This window comes from Coregonus clupeaformis, unplaced genomic scaffold (assembly GCF_020615455.1).
Source record: "Coregonus clupeaformis isolate EN_2021a unplaced genomic scaffold, ASM2061545v1 scaf0009, whole genome shotgun sequence".
Lineage (NCBI taxonomy): Eukaryota > Metazoa > Chordata > Actinopteri > Salmoniformes > Salmonidae > Coregonus > Coregonus clupeaformis.
This window is the reverse complement of record NW_025533464.1, coordinates 1507501-1530000: the sequence shown is the minus strand read 5'-3', so window position 1 is coordinate 1530000 and position 22500 is coordinate 1507501. Positions and strand designations below refer to the sequence as shown.

The 22500-nt window shown below is 44.0% G+C and overlaps 1 protein-coding gene across 13 annotated transcripts in view; it reads left to right on the top strand.

Moving 5' to 3' along the window:
* The window catches only part of LOC121575697 (transcription factor SOX-5-like), a 171057-nt gene that overhangs the window by 85264 nt on the left and 63293 nt on the right, over positions 1-22500 (top strand). For all 13 annotated transcript variants that reach the window (XM_045212368.1, XM_045212376.1, XM_045212369.1 and 10 more), the window contains exons 2-3: positions 6119-6320; positions 14038-14245. In XM_045212368.1, the coding sequence (XP_045068303.1) occupies positions 6120-6320; positions 14038-14245 (409 nt within the window). In that variant the 5' untranslated portion in view covers position 6119. The remainder of the gene's footprint in view (positions 1-6118; positions 6321-14037; positions 14246-22500) is intronic.

Here is a 22500-nt window from a genome sequence, read left to right as displayed (position 1 = left end):
CTTAAAGAAAAACTAACAGGTCTGTGAGAGCCGGAATTCTTACTGGTTGGTAGGTGATCAAATACTTATGTCATGCAATAAAATGCAAATGAATTACTTAAAAATCATACAATGTGATTTTCTGGATTTTTGTTTTAGATTCCGTCTCTCACAGTTGAAGTGTACCTATGATAAAAATTACAGACCTCTACATGCTTTTTAAGTAGGAAAACCTGCAAAATCCGCAGTGTATCAAATACTTGTTCTCCCCACTGTATATGGAGAGAGCAGCGAGAGAAAGGAGAGTTAAAGAAAGAGAGAGTTGATACCATAGTTCAATACCTGATGGAACAGTTGTTTAAACTCATTCCTCAGGTGTCATACAGTGTACCTATGGAAATGCTGAGGTTTCCTGTACTGACGTTTGATACGCTGTTCTGTTCCCTTACCTCAGACACAGCTGTAAAGTTATCTCTCACACATACGCATACACACTCAGGTAGTAGGGGAAGGGTTGCACAGAGATGACATCACTACCTCTTGGGGATGCAGATTTAAAGACCCGTTTTGATGTCATGTTGAAATTATGTTAAGCAGTCTATATGAAATCCTAATATTGATTTATATCTGTTTAATATGCATGTTTATTCAGCAATTGAAATACAGGATCACAGTTCAAATAGAGAATAATGGTTGTGACCATGATACAGTTAATGTAGTATTACCTAGAAAAACATTCTGATCTCTGCCATTGATCTGCCTATAGAAGAAGAGTTAGAATTATTGCTAAGAGAGGGAAAGATAGATAAACAGAGAGAGATTTAGAGAAGGAAAGTGAGAACGAGAGGGAGAGAGAGAGAGAGAGAGAGAGAGAGAGAGAGAGAGAGAGGGGGAGAGCGAGAGAGAGAGAGAGAGAGAGAGAGAGAGAGAGAGAGAGAGAGAGAGAGAGAGAGAGAGAGAGAGAGAGAGAGAGAGAGAGAGAGAGTGAGAGGGGGAGGGGGAGATAGAGAGAGAGTGAGAGAGAGAGAGAGAGAGGGGGAGAGAGAGAGAGAGAGAGAGAGAGAGAGAGAGAGAGAGAGAGAGAGAGAGAGAGAGAGAGAGAGAGAGAGAGAGAGAGAGAGAGAGAGAGAGAGAGAGAGAGAGAGAGAGAGAGAGAGAGAGGGGGGATTGAGAGAGAGAGCGAGAGAGAGTAGAGAGAGAGAGAGAGAGAGAGAGAGAGAGAGAGAGAGAGAGAGAGAGAGAGGAGAGAGAGAGAGAGAGAGAGAGAGAGAGCAGTCTGAAGGTGTGTGTAATATCATCTAGCATATAGGAGATGACTGCTTTGTTTCTCACTCAGTCTTCATGAAACATGAAACAAATCTTTACCCCCGTCGGAGCGCTTCTAATATGAATGATTTAACACATCGCTACTGGGATGTGAGGAGATACGGGGCTCAGCACGTGTGTGTGTGTCTCTGTCTCTAGATGTGTGTGTCAGCTCGTTTCTCTCTCTCTGTGCAGTGTGTGTAGGCGTTGAAGTGGGTCATTTGTGCTGGACTGGCTGGTGTTAAGTGAGTTAACCACCGGTCGGTCAGTCTGTGATGGAGGTTAACAGTAAATCAGTCTATTTTGTTAGTTAATGGACAGTGTATTTGGCCGATTAGTGACTTAACAGTAAATGTACATGTGTGATATGAGGGGGACTTAACACACCAGCACTCAGTCATCATCAAAGAGATGAAGTTGTCCAGGGGAAGCGGTTCTTTAATCTAAGCTTAGTAGCTAACACTAACGCTCAGCCAGGGTGTGTGTGTCGGTGTGTGCACGTGTGTGTGCGTGTGTGTGTGTGTATGCGTTTTGAACCCACTAACTCCCACAACCAGCAGTTGAGAGAGGAGGGTAGAGAGCTGGACACCTGAGTCATGAGCTCTGAACACATCAGATGTCCAATTCTCTTTCCAGTGTTTCCCGTGCTGTTGATAAAAGGACTGTCCAAACATCATGTATTGCTTGGATGGTTGGCGCTCAGTGCATCGCTGCATGTTCAGTTTGCCGTGAGGGCCAGTGGTGTGTGTGCATGCATGAATGCTTGCATGTGTGTCTGTGTGTGTGTTTATAACGGCCCGGTGTGTCTGTATGTGCCTGGCTTTATTTTCCCGGCTGCCAGTGGAGAGAGGGATGTGTGTTTGGCATGTCTGCCTGTGTTAGCGCCACAGAAGGAAGGAGCGAAATTATGCTAATAGTAGCTAATTATGACCTTGGAGACTAGCTTTGCTGCCAATTTATCTACTTAATAAAGCCCTTCTTTTTAATCCCAACATCACTACATGCGTTCAATGTTTCATGAAGCAGCCTCTTGTGCAGGACAGGTCTGCCAACTTTAAATGAAATAGCTGCTATAACCTGCTCACCCGGTGTGCTGAGGTCTATAGTAATTAGACATCAAAGGCTTGGAGGAAAATATACATTTTATTGCTCAAGAGGAGAGCTGTGAAATGGAGAGGAGGGCACAGCAGAGTGGAGGAAAGAGGGGGGATGGAGGGGTGGGAGGAGGAGAGGAGTGGGTGTTGTGTCTAACCTTAGAAATATTCCAGAGTCGCAGCATCCAACAGACTGGGTTCTTGTTCTCCTGAGAGGTGTGTGACCTGCCCAAAAGTTGCTCTTAGGTACACAGATCTAGGAACAGCTTACCCTCCCTGCTGCTAACATTAACTATTAGGCGGTAAAACCCCAAACTGACCTTAGATCAGTGTCCAGGGATACTACTCCAGTCCTGTGTGGTGTCTAGAGGACGTGGGAAGAGTGCAGCTGGGCAGAGAGGTGTGGACAGGATATGGGTGGAGGGGCGGTGGTCTAGTTGAGGTGGGGTGGACTGAGGGCAGTTGTGTGTGTGTGTGAGGAGGGTCTGTGTTTATTGGAGTGGTGTGTGTCGGGTCGGTGTGTGTGTGTGTAGCAGAAACAAAAGGCTCCAGTGTGTGAGAGTGAAAGGAGGTAAAGTAAACAGCCTGTGATGAGGACAGACCTGCAGTGTATGTGTGTGTGTGTGTGTGTGTGTGTGTGTGTGTGTGTGTGTGTGTGTGTGTGTGTGTGTGTGTGTGTGTGTGTGTGTGTGTGTGTGTGTGTGTGTGTGTGTGTGTGTGTGTGTGTGTGTGTGTGTGTGTGTGTGTGTGTGTGTGTGTGTGTGTGTGTGTGTGTGCGCGCGCGCGCGCGCATGCCGCGTGTCGCGTGGTGTAGTTGATACAGCTGGCCCTTCCTCTCTCTCTGCCGAGTGTGTGAAACACTGGGGGAACTCAACACACACTTTCTAATGTTTCACAGATGATAAAGGTATATATTTAGAAATATCACAATTGTTTTCATTTCTACACTTTCTTGTGGTTTTGGAAAAACTACTTACATTTTCCTTTCATTTTATAATTTGAAATAATGTGTCAGTATCACTTCTGTTGATGCTATGTTTCAAGCATGTGTAGATAGAGAAGGGAATTTTGGAATAGGCATGTGCAGACAGTAGAATATACAAGTTAGCATAACGACATATTGATATAGATAGAAGATTATATATATAGGTGTAAGCACGATGTTGTAATTTACGACTATACATGTATACTATTGACAGAACCATAGATTGAGTTATTTTCTTACCACCATGTCGCGTGGTTAAAGTCACAGTCCCATATCTGCTGTGGGTTTTTCTCAGGCCTTCCCTGCAACGAGAAACACTATATCTTGTTTGCCTTCATCTTTGTCATAAAGCAAATAAGCAATAAATTATGTCTGAAAGTGGATCTGCGTGGAGGAACAATGCCAGATGTGAAGCCATAGGAAATCCAATAAATAGAGAGAATAATCTGTTTCCAGTTCACTGTTATGGTAGTGGAGTGTTGTAGTTCTAGAGCACAGTGGTACTGCACTGTTGGGGAGGCCTCAGTCTGGAATAGACACAGGTTGTGTCCGAATACCCATACTTGCGTTCTAAATAGTAGGCATTTTGGGGATGCGAAAATAGAATGTTTTATAGTATGTGAAATTTCGGAACGTTCGTATGCTTTAAATGCCAGGATGTCAAATCAAAATCAAATCAAAATCAAATGTATACCTTACAGTGAAATGATTACTTACAAGCCCTTAACCAACAATGCAGTTTTAAGACAATAAGTGTTAAGAAAGTATTTACTAAAATAAACTGAAGTTACAAATTTAAATTTAAAAGAAGAAAATAGAAAAATAACAAATAATTAAAGAGCAACAATAAAATATCAGTAACGAGGTTGTATACAGGGGGTACAGGTACCGAGTCAATGTGCGGGGGCACAGGTTAGTTGAGGTAATTGAAGTAGTATGTACATGTAGGTAGAGGTAAAGTGACTATGCATAGATAATAAACAGAGAGTAGCAGCAGTGTAAAATAGTCCGTGTAGTCACACTCATTTTGACTTTTCATCTAGTAGAATTCGCTGCACACTATTGAGGAACGAGAATAGCTGATAATCAAAAATAGTGACACCCTGTAACAAAATATATACGAATGGCAGGAATCAACGCAATTGCACATTGGATGAAGCATTCTCGCTATGGATGAGCCTAGTATGTTGATATGTTTGCTTACCACATTCGATTTTACTAAACAGTACATTCTAAATAGTATGTAGTAAGATTAGTACACAGTATGCTGTTTTAGTAAGTAGTAGGCAATACATATTTCAGACACAGCCCCAGACTAGACAAAGGTGACTGGTTTACTGGACTATTAATTAATACAGTGTAGAATCAAAACAGAAAGCTCACTGAATACTGGCAGCTGCCACTCACTTCCTTGAAGGAACACTCAATACATTTGACATCTGTTTGAACCACTAGGGAAAGCAGTCCTGCTCAGAAGGTAAATGTTTTCTCCTGTTTTCTCAAACAGAATGGTTGTTGGCGGCGGTGCAAGAAATACTGTTTTGAATCTTATGCTCCTAGCCTGTTGCTCCTTGAATGTCTGACTTTCAGCGTATACATTAGTGTTTCTGTATTCTCTCTCTCTCTCTCTCTTTCTCTCTCTCTCTCTCTCTCTCTGTCTCTCTCCCTCCTCTCACCCTGGGTCATCGTAGCAGGAGCTTCAAGGCTGAACGAGAGCTTCTGAAAGCACTTAGGGAGACGCTGCCAGCCGTATTAAACTCTATTATTGGAATATATTCATTATGTCCCTATTCACCGGGGGCACATTTATGTTGGGGAGAGTTCATCTAATAGATGACACTGTTCTTCCCCTCCCTCTGGTTTCAATGGGAAACAAAGGCAAAGGAACAAATGCACGGCCTCTATATTTGTTATTTTCACTGGTATTGTCAGGGCCGGGGTGTTCATACACATCACTGCTGGAGTGAAAGGGCCTTTGTCAGGCCTTGGCCATTTGTCATAAAATGTCAGCAAACCTGGCTCCATTTGCAGTAATGGGGTTATAGCGTACCGCGTGTGTGTGTGTGTGTGTGTGTATGTGTGTGTGTGTGTATGTGTGTGTGTGTGTGAGTGTGAGTGTGTGTGTGTGTGTGTGTGTGTGTGTGTGTGTGTGTGTGTGTGTGTGTGTGTGTGTGTGTGTGTGTGTGTGTGTGTGTGTGCGTGTGCGTGCGTGTGCGCGTGCGCGTGTGCGCGTGTGCGTGTGCGTGTGCGTGTGTGTGTGCGTGTGTGTGTGTGTGTGTGTGTGTGTGTGTGTGTGTATGAACGTTGAAAGGACCTAATGGTGAACATGGATGTGATTGTATTTAAAGGTCTAAAGAGCATTTCCTCTGACTAGCGGATGTAGATGGTTTACTGTATATTATTATAGTGTGTATTGTCTGAGAGAGGAGAGAGTAGAGAGAGAGAGAGAGAGAGAGAGAGAGAGAGAGAGAGAGAGAGAGAGACGGAGAGAGAGAGAGAGAGAGAGAGAGAGAGAGAGAGAGAGATGTGGTGATGTCTAGGGATTCAGAGACACATAGAGAGGGCCATTGGGGACCAGTGAATAATAGGGATTCAATAATGATGAACTATTTCTATAAATATAACAATTGAAATGGATCAAAGACTAGTGTTTCTCCCACTGTCACCCACAGCTCATATTACATCCCTAAATGTTTCATACTATCTCTCCCCCTCTCTCTCTCCTCTATTCTTTCTCTCGATCTGTTTTTTCCAGGATGTCTTCCAAGCGACCAATCTCTCCATATGGGGGGACAGATGGAGAGGTAGTCATGGCAACCAGCAGACAGAGACTGGAAGAGGAAGAGAGAGATGATGGACAGGCTGTCATGCACCTCCCCCTGACTCCCTACTGCAGCAAGGTGTCCCCCCGCTCGCCCCGCCCCCTGGACAGCCCCCCCACCCTTCACAGTGCCATGGTAAAACACCCCCTTGTTGTCTTCATATCATATAACTGCTCTTACTGGCTACTTGGCTTTGTTTCAACTCTTCTTATTGGTCGTTTGGAGTTTAAATCCTGCAACGCTGGTTGGCACTTAAGGACAGATCTAGGATCAGTTTATCCTCGCCAATCCCTGATCTCGACCATAAGAGGGCTAAACGAAACATAGCAGTTTGACAGGAAGTGACAGTCCCCAGCTATCATAGACTGAGACAGAGCCGTTTAGCATTGTGGATGATAGTTTATTAGACTGTAATTACAGAGAGTTGTAGTTATGGTGTCCGTTTTTGAAGGAACACATACTTCCCACAGAGGAAGTAGAGTAGACACTATTGGGGGAAAAACTGGACAAAAAAGATACTCAAGAGTGCTCTTATGGTGTGAATCACGTTTCCCTTTTGTTTTAGTGTGAAAGCCTGTGTCTGTGCTGTAACTGTTTGACGGCGAGGCATAGAGATGTGGTAAATGTGTGACTGCCAATGTGAGCCATGTCAGTGAGTCATGTTCTGCTGTGAAAAGGGTGACTGTGTGGTGGCAGTAAATGCATATAATCATTTGGATGTATAGTTTGGTGTGTGTGAGGTGTTTTATGTATACCGTGTAGATCTGTGTGTGCGTGTGTGTGTGCATGCTTGTGTATGTGTGTATGTGTAGCCTCAGGAACCCTCATAGTTAGCCTCACGTTGAGCCACACCTGAAGAGCAGCTAACTAGCAGCAGCACATTGTCTTCAGACCTTTCCCCTGTACTGCTGATAAACCACTACAAAACTAATTTTGTGAGATGACTGGCAGTAAAACAATGAAAGGGTGCTTAAGGACCATAATGGTAAGCTAATTCTGTAATTAACCTAACAGTCACTGACTATAAACCAAAGTCCTCTCTCGTTCTTTCTCTCTAACCAGGAAGATAGACTTTATCATGGCATGCTGTTGACAATAGGTATTGGACCTCATCTTTGGGAGACTATAGGTTACAACCTTTGTAATGTTAAGATAACAGGGGGAGGTATTTTTAAACTGAGTCATTAGAACAGGTATTGGTTTGAAATTTGAAAATGTTTATTCATGATTATTGTTTTAAGTGTGATTAATCACGTATTCATTAATAATTCAAATATTATTATTATATTTCATTTTATTATTATTATTATTATTATTATTAATAATAATACTACTTAGGCCTATGCTACAAATACAATCTCCAAATTCCTTACGTTTTTCAACACTATAAATTCCTCTATACATGAGATGCGACTTCAGCCAGTTGGTTGACTGACAGCAGAAATCGAACAGTGGAAAGGAGAATGAGGAGGAGGGGTGCTCCCGCATAATATTTGATGTGGATTATTAAAGCGCGACCGAGCCGTCTCCTGGACAGAGTGGATTTAGCGCAAGCGGCAAGGCTTGGCATGTGTAAAATGTTAAGTTTTGTTACGGCTTTACCCTCTCAATCCGCTCTGCGCTGACTGGCAGAAGAGTTGAGTGAGAGAGAGCTTTACACCGCGCGCCTCGGAGGGGCTTTGTCACGGCAATTGTATAAAGTGATATGGGAGAGGAAATGGACTGCGCTCGTCCCCGGGTAGTGGCGGCTGTAGAGGCAGCATCCGCGAGGAGATTACCGCGCTTTATCTTGTCATGGTAAATTAACACGGCAGCGAGGCGCGCTCCCCAACACATTGACCTCTTCATCTCTCCAAGCTGCCACTCGGAGTTGAGAGGAGAGAAGTGGAGAGGAGGTGCAGTTAAAAAAACGAAAACGTTTTTTTTTCCTCATGTGTGTTTGAAGAAGTAAATATAGGTGCGCATTTAGCATTTCTTTCTTTCTTTCTTTCTTTCTTTCTTTCTTTCTTTCTTTCTTTCTTTCTTTCTTTCTTTCTTTCTTTCTTTCTTTCTTTCTTTCTCCACTTTTTCCCCTGAGTTTTAGGGTTAGTAGCCTAATCAAACAGTTGAATTTTGTTAGAGTGGGAAGGTTTCATAGACAGGTGGTAATGGATAGGTGTTATTTACTGTACCTTTTGTCCGTTTAACGAGGTCCTGCCGCGCGCTCAGTAAAGAAAAAAAACAGCAACAACAACAATATTCATCTGCTTATTTCAGGTCCAAATTCTCCAGCCGCCGCCTGCCTCCGATTCGATTTTTTTTTATGGATTTTGACAGATTTGAAGCAGCACACCAAGCAGTCTTAAACCAAACGCAGTGGTCACACTTAATTTCTCCTGCCAGTGCTGTCATAATGAATAAACACATGCTTGCTTGTAGACAATTAAGAGCCTCTTAAAAATATTGGCATGCATTGATTTAATAAACTGTTATTTAAAATATACAAAATAAAGCTGCGCATTTCTGCTTAGGTAAATTTAACTGGAGTATTTCAACCATTTTTTCAATGATTTAAAAACAAAATAGATCATAGGAGTATTATTATTATTATTATTATTATTATTATTATTATTGTTGTTGCATTTTAATATAATGATTATTTTAAAGTTATGATTATTATTGTGAAATTGTAAAATATGCAATATTAGATCAAATATGAACAAGTTTGGAACTGCAGTGTGTGGATGGGATGGGGGAATATGAAAGTCTTTGTAGGCTAAGTGAGGTGAGTATTTGTCCTCCAAGCAGAGATAAGGTGGGACGTGGGGTAAGGAGTGGGGGGTACGGGGTAGGGGGCTAGGGTTAAGGCTGTGAGTAGGCCAACCGGTGTGTGTGGATGCCACAATCCCAATCCCCGCGCTAAAGGGATTGGGATTGTTTGAGGTGTGTGTGTGTGTGTGTGGCAGCTCTGGCTTAAGACCAGCGAGTAGGTGTCAGTGTCACCTCCAGGAGCGAGCAGTTACATCCCTGTAGCCTGTGTGTGTGTGTGTGTGTGTGTGTGTGTGTGTGTGTGTGCTTCAGGTGCCTCCTGTGACTCCCACTGCCAGATTGGCCATGCCTTAATTGTCGACACCATAGCACCACACATTAAACACATACACCTTCCCAACTTGGAGACATGGCAGGGAATTGCACCCCCTCAATTGCTACTGTTGGTGTTGCTCTGTTGTGCTTCAAACCCACACAGGGTGGAGGGGTGTGTGTGTGCTGTTATGTACCCAGAGAGAGAGAGAATGCGGGAGGGGGAGAGGGAGAGAGAGAGAGAGGGGGGAGAGAGAGGGAGGGAGAGAGAGAGAGAGAGAGAGAGAGGGGGAGAGAGAGAGAGAGAGAGAGCGAGAGAGGGGAGAGAGAGAGAAAGAAAGAAACAGAGATCCTCTAAGGTAAATGGGTAGGTTTCTCCTGGAGGGCAATGGAGAGAATGAGGGAGGGAAGATGAAGACGGAGGAATAAAATGAGAGAGGGAACATGAGCAGCGGCATCTGTGCTGGCGGAAGGAAAAAATAGCATTTTGAATTTTTTGGCAAGAGTTAAGTGTGTTTAAATCTGCCTCTCCTCACAGATGAGCTTAAGAAGACAAAAGTTGTTTAATTCTGTTCCCATGCAGAGGCACTAAAGGGATAAAGAATGGAGAGAGAGAAGGAGAGCGAGAAGGAGAGAGAGAGAGAAGGAGAGAGGCGCAGTTTCACTTTGTTACAGCCGTTCGGAAGAGAATTGACATCTGCAAACTAAAGGCAGCAGAACCACCCACACTGTCAGCCTGCCACATCAAATACATAGATTCACACTCACTGGCGCATGCTACAAACATACTGGCACTCACACAAACATACTTAAACACCACCCAAGCATACACAGACATGCATACACACATAGACACACACACAGACACAGACAAATAGCATACACACACTCTTCTTTAAAGACAGAGACTAACATTTACAGTATTCATAAATACATTTATATTCTAAAAACATGCTCTCTCTTGCTCTTGCGTGAACACACACACACACACACACACACACACACACACACACACACACAAATACAATCAGGTCTCTGTATGATAGGTTGTCAGGCTGATTCCTGAGTTGGACTTGGCGTTTTGTTGTAATCTTCTGCAGGCTACTTGAATAGCATGAGTAAATATGTTGTCAGTGCATGGCGTATGGATTATAATATGGAGGGAGAATTTAAGCCATTTAAGTTGCTGCAATGTGGATGACAGTATCTGCTCTCTGCTTTGCACATAAATAATGTCAAAGTGCTAATGTAGCCGACTTTGAAGATGAATCATGTTGTATTAATTCTCTTTGATTAACAAATGACCCTCATTGTGGCCGTCTCAAGATGACATCTGTGCAGATTTGAAGAAGGGAGGAAAAGAGATTGGATAATTCTCCTCCCCTCCATCCCTCCTCCCCTCCATCTCCCTCTCTTTTCTGTTTGTTTTGTTTTCAAGACATCTTTCTAGAAATAAAGAGTGCTGCTTTGCTAAGTACACAGTGGATTAAATAAATGGGATGTGACAGGTGTGACTGGGCTGGTGGAGATGCCATGCTTCACTAATGTGGGTAGATCCAGTCACAACCGATGGAAAACCACTGCCATTCTGCTCTCTCTCTCTCTCTCTCTCTCTCTCTCTCTCTCTCTCTCTCTCTCTCTCTCTCTCTCTCTCTCTCTCTCTCTCTCTCTCTCTCTCTCTCTCTCTCTCTCTCTCTCTCTCTCTCTCTCTCTGTCTGTCTTTCTTTCTTTCTCTCTCTCTCTGTCACTCTCCCTATTTCTTTCTCTCTCTCTGTCTCTCTCTTCTTTCTTTCTTTCTTTCTTTCTTTCTTTCTTTCTTTCTTTCTTTCTTTCTTTCTTTCTTTCTTTCTTTCTTTCTTTCTTTCTTTCTTTCTTTCTTTCTTTCTTTCTTTCTCTCTCTCTCTCTCTCTCTCTCTCTCTCTCTCTCTCTCTCTCTCTCTCTCTCTCTCTCTCTCTCTCTCTCTCTCTCTGTCACTCTCCCTCTTTCTCTCTTCTCTCCCCCTTTGGCTGTCCCTACCACTTTCTGTCGCATATCTGTTTAGTGATGATGTTTCTGGTCTCATCATTAAGTGTCATTGACTTCCCTTATCCTGGGAGGGAAGGAAAGAGAGATACAGTGTTATCATTTAATTGTGTCAGCCGAGAGAGAGAGAGAGAGAGAGAGAGAACAAACACCATTGTAAATACAACCCATATTTATGTTGATTTATTTTCCCTTTTGTACTTTAACTATTTGCACATCGTTACAACACTGTATATAGCCATAATATGACATTTTAAATATGTCTATTCCTTTGGAACTTTTGTGAGTGTAATGTTTACTATTAATTTTGTATTGTTTATTTCACTTTTGTTTATGATCTATTTCACTTGCTTTGGCAATGTAAACATATGTTTCCCATGCCAATAAAGCCCTTTGAATTGAATTGAGAGCGTGAGAGAGCGAGAGAGAGAGCGAGAGAGAGAGAGAGAGAGAGAGAGAGAGAGAGAAACAGAGAGAGGTGGGGGGGGCGAAGAGAGAGAGAGAGAGATAAAAGAGAGAGAGAAAGATGAGAGGAGAGTTAACAGTTCTGTAGCCTCCAGTGATCAGCACACTAGATGACTACCTATATGGAAACGTGGAGATCATGAGACAAAAACACCATTACCAAGAAACCTGGTGACATATCTCACCTATTGAATTTGAGTTATTGCTTTGGCTATCCACTATCATTCATTCATTCTTTCCGTCCCTAAAACCCATTTGTGAATGAATTATTGAATGTGTTGACTTCATCTCTGGGAGTGGTGTGAGTGTACATGTATACCGGACAGTCTCTAGGAGGAGTCGGGGAAAGTGACAGCACTTTCCCTTCTGAACTTTGCTCACCTCTCTGCTATACCGTGCCGGTTTGTTGACAATGAAAGCAGTATTAATATTACAACCTGAAACCAACTGACTTCAGACTGCTAAATACTCTGTTGGGGATGGTACAGTTTATAGTAGACAGTTACAGTATGTGGCAGCAATATTATTAAGGAAACTACTGTACCTCCATCAGGAAACAAGTTCAATATTAGTACCGCATCTGCTCAATAACAGCTCACCTCATGATCAACAGGCATGTAGAGATATCATTTACAAACTGATATCGATATCAGGGTTTGTGTGCGTGCATGCGTACCTCCTAAAGGTGTGAGTTAGGCCAAGCTTTCCTAGTCCTCCGTCTTCTCCTTGGGATAAGCTCATTGTCTACCACACAAACAACACACACACACCCGTCACACACACACACACACACACAGCGGGTGTTGCTGCCCTAAGCATCTAAACCCTAAACTCTTCTCTCTGGAGAAAGCCAGAGCAGGGACATCTTTTGTAAAGTTTAATTACAAAACAAGTCAGGTATTTGCAGGCAAGGTCAATAGTCCCCCTGTAAATCAGGGTTAATCTTTGACTAATCTGTTCTTATTATCTCACACCACCTGTTTTACTGTGTGTGTGTGTGTGTGTGTGTGTGTGTGTGTGTGTCCGTGCGTGCAGTGTGATATACTGTAAGTGTGTGTATGCTTGTTAAAGTTGGAAGCTGAAGTGTGCGCGCAGACACAAAGCTGATCATGACAAGGTCGTCACCACGTTGTCACGGTTCATTTAGTTGAGACACCTCTAAATCTCTTGATTGTTAGGACAGGACAGTGGAGTTAGTATGCCAATGGTTATGATTCCAGAATGTCCATTGACCTAAAACTTACTGTAAGTTTCTGGTTGTTGTGTGTAAGTTTACTGTACATTTTTGTGATGGCGATGCAACTTACGTTTTTTGTCACAAATAACCTCTTTCACAAAGAAAACTTGCAAGTGAGACATTTGGACAAGCAGGAATGCTTATTGGATCTCTTTCAAAGTAAAACGTTTTAGTCTTTGAAAGACATTACAGTAGCTCTCTCCCAACAGCCTGGGTGAAATCTTTTCTGTTTTATGTCTTTCCTCTGTTAACTCCCTCCAAGTCAGTGGCATGCAGATTCCTTAGGATCCAACAGAGAGTGAGTGCCCTAACTTAAGATGGCTGGCCATTGATGAAAGTGAAGCACAGCCAGATAAAAGAAGGAGAGAACGAGGGATAATGAGAGGGAGGATGCCAGTTACTGTAGTCCTCCTCTCCCTCCTCCTTACGGATCTCTGAGTTTACACTTCTATCTTGTCTGGAGTCCTTTCTTCCTACTCTCTTCCCTTCTCTCTCTTCTCTCTTCTCCTTTCCTCATCCCCCTGTACTTCTATACTCCTCCCCTTTCTCTCAGTCTCCTCTCTTCCTCTCTGTGGCTGTTCTGTGAGTGAGATTGAGATACTGGTTTTGACACAAACATCAGCAATAAGCTGAATTCAAACACTAATGGAATGTCATTGAAGGTCCAACGCAGCCATTTTAAGTGATTGTTTTCAATTAAAATTGTCAAAAAGAAACAAAAAATAGCTTCTAAGCAAAGAACTTCTCAAGCAAGAATTTTGCTAGGACTGTCTCGGAGTGGCCTGAGTGGGGAGGGGGAAACAGAAAACTAGCTGTTATTGGCAGAGAGGTTTGGAACACTATTTCTTATTGGTCTATTAACTGATTTACCAGGCAGGCCAAAACTCCATCCCACCAAAACAGCTCTTACACTAAAAGGGCATATCATAATTTTCACAATTTCACAGTATTATTCCAACCTCATAGTGTGGAAATATATATAAAACACAGGAAAATCATGTTTTTGACTGCACTGGGCCTTTAATACAAGTACTCATACTTCCTCTCCCCCCTCTCTCTCTCTGCAGGACCAGGATGGCAGTAAGGGTTGGTCTCTGAGCCCCTACCCCCAGCACAACTCCTCTACCTCTCCAGGCAGTAAGCAGCAGGTGGAGGAGGGGGGTTCAGGGGCCGTAGCGCTGGGGACCCCAGAGAGACGTAAGGGCAGCCTGGCAGACGTGGTGGACACACTGAAACAGAGGAAGATGGAGGAGCTCATCAAAAACGAACCAGAAGGTCAGTCAACATGTACAAAGATGTACTTTTCTATATCGCTTTCTCTTTTCGCTCTCTCTCTCTCTCTCTCTCTCTCTCGCTCTCTCTATATATATGTATATATCTGTCTCTATCTTTCTCTTTCACTCTCTCTATCTCTCTTTCTCTCTCTTTATATCCCTCTGTCACTCTGTCTTTATATTTTTCTCTCTCTCTTACTCTCTCTTTCATTTTCTCTCTCACTTTAGCCTTTAGTAGCAGGTGATAGTGCCAGGCCTCCCTCTCTCTCTTGCTCCATCCTAACGAACACATTCTGTAACGAGCCTGGCAACAGGGTGTGTGTGTCTGTGTTTCTGTAAGTGTGTGTGTGTGTGACAGAGAGAGTCAGCTCTTTGTTTCAGGGCAGACAGCATCAGCTGTTCAGAGCCATTGTCTAACAACCACTTTGCATATTTATTACAAGCTGATAGTACAGGGACCATCAGCCTTTTACTGCTCTATCTATCTACTCTCTCTCTCTCTCTCTCTCTCTCTCTCTCTCTCTCTCTCTCTCTCTCTCTCTCTCTCTCTCTCTCTCTCTCTCTCTCTCTCTTTTTCTCTCTCTCTTTTCTCTCTCTCTTTTTCTCTCTCTTTTTCTCTCTCTCTTTTTCTCTCTCTCTTTTTCTCTCTCTCTCTCTCTCTCTCTCTCTCTCTCTCTCTCTCTCTCTCTCTCTCTCTCTCTCTCTCTCTCTCTCTCTCTCTCTCTCTGTGCTTGTGTGTGTGTCAACGTGGACATGTGTGTGTGTGCATGTGGGTGTCCATCTGAGTGTGTGTATGTATCCAAGTCTCTCTTACTCTCTCTTTGGTTTTCTCTCTCACTTCAGCCTTTTGTAGCAGGTGATCTCTCGATGTCTATGTGTGTGTGCATGTAGGTGTATGTGTGTATCCAGCTGCTGTGTGTGTGTGTGGACACCTTGACTTTGCTCAGACTCTTGAGTATGCCACACAACAGTTTTACAGTTGATCCCTAAGTCAAACAGGCCTAGGCCAGGACAACAAAGCCAGCAGTGTTTGCATGCGGGTGTGTGTGTACAGTACAGGTTATTTCTAGTACATGTAACAGACCACCACACTGCATGGAGGTGTGTGTGGTGACCAATCAGTGCACCAGGCCCTATACAAAGTCATTTGCTCCATGCATTTCTTCAAGTGTGGCCGTGGTCTATTATTAGGACACATTTTTATACTGGAGTTATTTTCTTCTGCCCTTGAAATAATACACTATTCTACCTGTGGACATTTTGGTTCTGCACGGAGCCCCACAGTCCAGTTTCCATTCACAGAGGGCCCAACAAGTGAGAAAACAGTGCTGGGGGCATGTGTGTTTTTGTGCTTGTGTGAGTCCCAGAGACATAGGGTTTTGCCAGTTATAGTAGGTCTACATTGAGCCCTACTCAGGTACAGATGTTTCAGTTGGTATGTTTTTCAATCTAGTCATAATGTCAGAAAGGTTGCTATGAGTTTGGTGGAGAAGACTCGCAATAAACAGGGTTGTTTGGAGAGATTCTGAGAAGTGTGCTGTTGGCTAGACGTTGTGGGAGCTCTAGACCTATTTGAGTTCTGTTTTTGGATTGGGTTTATTGTACAGGAGGACTCCGTGATCTGGACATACTATAACCCCAATAATGACTGACTGTCTGTGAGTCAGGCGGTACAGAGACAGACCGAGACATACACACACACACACACAGTTTGAGAGCGGTAGCGGCAGCTTCACACACTCCATTAGCAGAGCTACAGTACCACACCAGAATGGGCAGTCCCATTATCTCCCCGACCGTTGCCATTAAAATGAAACACGCTAACAAAAGGCCTCAGCGCCTCGAGAGCAGACACACACAAAACAGCCAGAACAGAAAGGCAGAACGAGGGGAGGAAAGAAAAGGGGGGAGATGAAGAGCGAGGCTGGAGACAGAGAGAGAGAGAGAGAGAGAGGGGTCGAGAGAGAGAGAGAGAGAGAGAAGTATTGAGCCCAGCTCTCACTACTATATAAAAATCAATTTCATCCTTCTCCCCGCTCTTTCTCTCTTTTTCTTTCTTTCTCTCTCTCTCTCTCTCTCTCTCTCTCTCTCTCTCTCTCTCTCTCTCTCTCTCTCTCTCTCTCTCTCTCTCTCTCTCTCTCTCTCTCGCGGCTGCCCATTGTTTTGTTGTGTTCTCCACAAAGCCCATTAGCAGCAAACGGCAGGTTGGGATGAAACATTAATGAAGGCTTTAATCATTATGAAAGGCCTGTATTAATACTGCTCAGTCCCCTTTTCACACACTGCCTGCATCCAGCTGGATCAATGGCACACACACACAGGGGCATGGGCGCGCACCCACACACACACACACAGGCTTGCAAACATACACATGTTAGCGCACACTCACACACACACACTCACCCCGGTATAGGCACATGTGCTGTGAAGAAAGGGATGTGAGCGAAGGACCAAAGAGATGAAATGGGTCAGAAAACAATAAACACCCTAAAAACAAGACTAGAAAGAGAGAGAGGCTGGCTTTATATAACCAGGCCTTGAGCTAAACACTAGCCATGTTCTCTTAGACACTGTCCTTATGTAAAACCAGTGTCTCGACACACACACACACACACATACACACACACACACACACACACACACGCGCACACACACACACACACTGGTCCAGGGTTGAGGCAGAAGTTACAAAGACATAGTTGTTATCAGTGTGACCAGCACTGCTCTACTTAGTGGCTAGATAAATGTGGAGTTGTACAGAGACACGCTGGTGTAAGATACTGGGTCAGTACAGCCTGCCTCGTCTCCCCTGTGTCTGTGTGTGAGAGAGCACTGAGCAACCCAGCTGGCTGAGCCACTGCGAGAGAGAGGCCTAGCAGGAGTAGCACTGTTGGCCTTTAATAAATGACTAGCTATAGCGCTCCCTTATCGACTTCGTGATGTTACACACACAACACATTACTCTCCTGTCTACCTATACTGCCTACCTGTTACCCCCGAGACACACACACCACTGTGTGATAGTGCTGGTTTTAAATTGTGTCAGATGTTGAGTAGAGAGTTGGAAGTGTGTGAAGAGGAGGGGGGATCATGCTGGCGCGTGTGTGTGTGTGTGATTCCGTGCTGGAGTGAGTATGTCTGTCATTAGGACTAATAATGAGAGCAGAGCAGAGAGCAGCACGTGGGGCGCAGGGGTGAGAGGAGGGCCAGGTCTGGGCTCAGGAGGGACTGCACTGGGGCTGGATAGACACACACACACAGGGAGCCAGGGACACTGTTGGCTGAAGTGAACCCTCCCCTGCCTCTACTGGACTGTACGTTTAACCTATACAAACACACACCACGGTTAGGTAGCACACACCACTGTTGTATAGCGAGTTAGAATACAAGTGAGATAGAACCAGATCATAGAGAAAACTAGCTGCAGTATTTGGGGCACAGATGTTCATCTCAGCCCCTAGAGTGATGCTGCCTCTGCCCTGGCAACTCACCAGTCCTCCTCGGTCCATACTGTCCCTCTCTCTCTCTCTCCCTCTCTCTCTCTCTCTCTGTCTCTCTCTCTCTCTCTCTCTCTCTCTCTCTCTCTCTCTCTCTCTCTCTCTCTCTCTCTCTCTCTCTCTCTCTCTCTCTCTCTCTCTCTCTCTCTCTCTCTCTCTCTCTCTCTCTCTCTCTCTCTCTCTCTCTCTCTCTCTCCCTTCCTCTCTGTTCCCCTCTCGCTGCCTCTCCTCTCTCCCCCCTCTCTCTCACTCTGCTTCTCTCATTCCCTCTCTGAGCCATGCTTAGGGTGAATTCATAGTCAGGGCCACTCTGGTCACCCTTTGCCTCTCTCTGAATGCCTGATATTGATTAATAGAAGATTTGACTGGTAGTTTGAATAGGCTGGTAAGCTATACATCTCTGTGTACTGTTGTCTGTGTAAGCTGTATTATACATGTTGACTGTAAAGCTGTAGTCAGATGGTGCAACAACACTTTTCAGAGAGGAGGTAAGGAGCCTCTCTCTGGTGCTGCTCTGGGTTCAGGCCATCCAGGATGTCTTAAGGGCAGGTCCCAGGTCAGGTGTAGCGGCAGCTTTATGATCTGTGTCCTGTCAGTTGCAATGGGGTTGTATACAGAGCTTGGGGTCAGGGGGAATGGGCTGTTTTTACTGCAGAGGGGGCTGTGACTTATGCTTGCACAAACACACGTACGTACGCACACGCCTGAAACACACAGACACACGTAGAAACACACAGACACACACAGACACACAGACACTCTCCGCTGGCAGCATGTGTCTCCATACTGAAAATGTAAAACACAAACGTATGTCACAGAGCACATTTATTTTCATGGTGATTGAAAAAAAAATCCAGCTTGCTTTTAGAGGCAGTGGGGCATTTTATAGGACAACACTTAAGCCAGGACCATTGTGCCACATTAGCACACACTGGTAGGAGCTCACTCACGCATCCATACACTTGAATGGCTGACAATAGGAAGGGCGGATACGTTCCCCGATGAAGAAGAAGAGAACATGAAAGGAGGAGATAGAAAAGAAAAAGGAAGAAAGAAAGAAAAGGGCCTTGAGAACTAGAGGGAGCCCAGCAGTCTCTCTCTCTCTCTCTCTCTCTCTCTCTCTCTCTCTCTCTCTCTCTCTCTCTCTCTCTCTCTCTCTCTCTCTCTCTCTCTCTCTCTCTCTCTCTCTCTCTCTCTCTCTCTCTCTCTCTCTCTCTCTCTCTCTCTCTCTCTCTCTCTCTCTCTCTCTCTCTCTCTCTCTCTCTCTCTCTCTCTTTATCTGTCTGTCAATCCCCTGGGCTAGCTAATCCTCCACAGGCCCCTCTGCTGTCTCAAAGTGTTGTTCTGTCACACACACACACACATACATACGCTTGCACGCTTGCACACACACACACACTCATGCATGTCGCACGCACGCACGCATGCACTCACACACACACACACACACACACACACCGTTGAGTTCACAGCCCTAGCGTGGGAGAGAGGGAACCTCCATATGTGATTTCCACCAGTTGGTAGTAATTAGTTAGTTGTATAAATTAACATTAAGTGCAGATTGTAGCAGGGAAGTCATTGTTCGTAATGATCCCCCTTTTGCTGTGGGAAAAACGAAGGAGTTAAACAAGGAGGAGAGGTTGAAAAATACTGTTTTTGACCCTGTAAAGAGAGAGAAATGTCTCTAAAACTCCAATTAGAGAATGAAGGGAGGAGAGGAGGAGAGAAAATAAATAAGGTTAATTTTGTGTTTTGTTAAACTATTCTAAGTATTCACAGTATCACATTGTTCAGACAGCCAACCCATTCCTTGTTTCTTCGTAAGCGACACGTCCTATTCTGACACTCGTGTTAAGAATTCTTCCTGGAACTGGAGGAGAGCACAAGTCTCTCTCTCTTTTACCAAGGCGAACATAGACAGATATTTATTGTATTCCAGCTACCGAACTCGAATCAATCTATTTTCTTTGTGGCATGAGAACCAGGCTGGAAGACTTGAGAAGAACCTGAGGCCTATTGTGAGGCGGCCATTGTTCCTTCCTATGAAAGGCACATTCAAGTCACTTTTTATTGAATTGTTTTCGTCTGCTTTTCACTTTGTATTCTCTACCCCAGGCTTGCACAAGACAATCAATGGAGATGAAACCCTCCCCTTTAAATGTTTTCTCTCAGCCCAGATGAGCGATATTAAGAAGTGAATAGTGTGTGTGTGGATGGGAAAAGCGGTGCCCCAGCTATTGTGCGCTACATGGCATATAAAAGGGGCTTATAGAGTGGTCCCGTGGTCTTTCTACTCCTAGTGAACAGCCCTGGGTGGGAAAAGCTGGGCCGGCTGTCTTTGTGTTACTGCGTGTGTGTAGCGTTGTGTTGTTGCCCTCCCGGCGTGCCATTAGGAAGGCCACAAAAGCCCGGAGTTCATGAATCAGACAGGGTTTCCATTGCCAGAGCATTGTGACCGCGCTGTGCCGCGCTGCTACTGCCGACCCGGGAGTGACTGTTCTGTTCTGTTCTGTTCCATAGCCCTGTCATCTAGTCAGAGCTCAGACCTCTCAGAGTCTCAGTCAGACAGCTCCAAAGGTCCAATATAGAGCCAGTGTCATTGAGATTCATGAAATGGAATCTTGGAATGTTCCGTGCAGTGGCAGACAGGCAGTGTGTTCTGTGTTCTAGAACGGAGCTATAGCTCAACAATCCATATATTACCATGGACTCTTTTTATAGAGTCAATTTGCATGGACGCATTCTTTACGGATGGCAGAGGAATGTGTGTATAATATAGGAGCGTTTGTCAATGCATGTGGCATTATGTTATGTTAATCATATGGTTGAAAACAGGGACTTTATAACTTTGTATTGAAAGTTAGTCAATGTAGTGAACTTGCGCACACACACACACACACACACACGCGCACACACACACACACATGCGCACACACACACACACACACACACACACAGACACACACACACACACACACACAGACACACACACACATACACATTTTGTAAAATATTTTGTGGGGTGTTCAAATTTAGATAAAATATCCAAACCTTTTATATTCTATCGGTAGCATAATCCGTATGCAAATTTTCAGACGACAACCATATCTATTAACATACTAATGTTATTTTGACAAATGCGGACATTTGGACGTTAACGCTAAATAATGGAATGTAATATCTCATGAATATGCAACATTAAAGCATTTAAAAACCTTTGTAGGCACCGATAGAAAAATGAAATAGTTGATTATATTCCTGGTTCGTAACATTAAACACATCAACATTAGCTCATATTGACAAAAAGCTTTTTGAAACTTTTGCAATACAGGGTCAATCTATTATCCAATGAACTACACTACTTATCACACATATGAATGAAAGAATGAATGCGTGCTTCACACACAAATAAGGCTTGTTACCTGAAACGTGATACAGGTGGAACTCTGATGAAAATATTTTATAAGTAACGGCAGCTATAGGTAAAACATAAGCAAATAATCAGACACAACATAACAGTTAAACATTTGACTGCTCCTCTTGATCGACTCACTGTAAGTGTGTTAGTTCTGTCATTGTATCTACTCTAAGTCTTCATAGATGGCAACAGGCTTGTCTCAAGCCTATAGAAACACACAGACACACGCTGACCTCCCACACCCACTCCTCTGCATATCCCCAGTTCTAATACTCTGGCAATCTCTACACTGGTGTGTAAGCATGAAACTACACTGTAGTTCTATGTGAGCGTGTACAGCAAGTCAACTCTAGGTTGTGTGAGAGTGTTTAACTGCTCATGTGTCTCTATACGTTGGGCGCTTGAAAATATGCCTCATTTGCACTAATCCACATAGGCCTCTGACCAAATAGTACAATCTGCTTACAAACTTAATTGACATTTTACCTACATTAACCTGAACCTAGAGACACTATAGCTAGCTGGATATGGTTCTGAAAGGGATATAAGCCCTGGGTTAGAGCATGTGAGAAATGTTTAACACCATACATATACATACGTGTGGACAGGGGTAAAACTAGGGTACATTTCGTCATTATATTATCTACTAACCTAGAACTAACACCAACCAATCTCCCACAATGCACCGCTCGGAAGGTTCACTGACCACCCAACACATGCCAGCAATCAGCATAATCACTCCCTCCTCAACCTCCCTCCTTTCCGCTTTCACACAGACAGTCTCACACACACACACACACACACACACACACACACACACACACACACACACACACACACACACACACACACACACACACACACACACACACACACACACACACACACACACAGGCACATACATGCACACTCACATGTAAGCTTTCAAAGGATATTAAGTGTCTCAATAAAACAACTGTACCAAACAAAGAGTAGACTAACCTCACATAAATAACAGACTTTTACAGCTATAAAAGGTCTAAGGTTTTACCTCCCTACCTACACAGATCTAAATGAATAATGGTGTGTTTCCCTGTACTGAGCAGTATATAAGGCTGGGGGTCTGTCTGTCTGTGTGTCTCTCTGTTACTCAGCCAGTCAGTCAGTGGTCTCTTTGAACCCAGAGAGACTATATTGATTAACCTTGTCTGCCTGGTGGGAGCTGAGGGGTCAGCATGGGGAGAGGGATGTATTAGATGAAGTGATATGTCTGTGAAGCAGCCTGAGGGGTCAGGACCCTAGCTCCACTAGCGAAGGAACTGTGATTTGAGCCAGATGTTCTCAGACAAGCCAGGCAGCGCC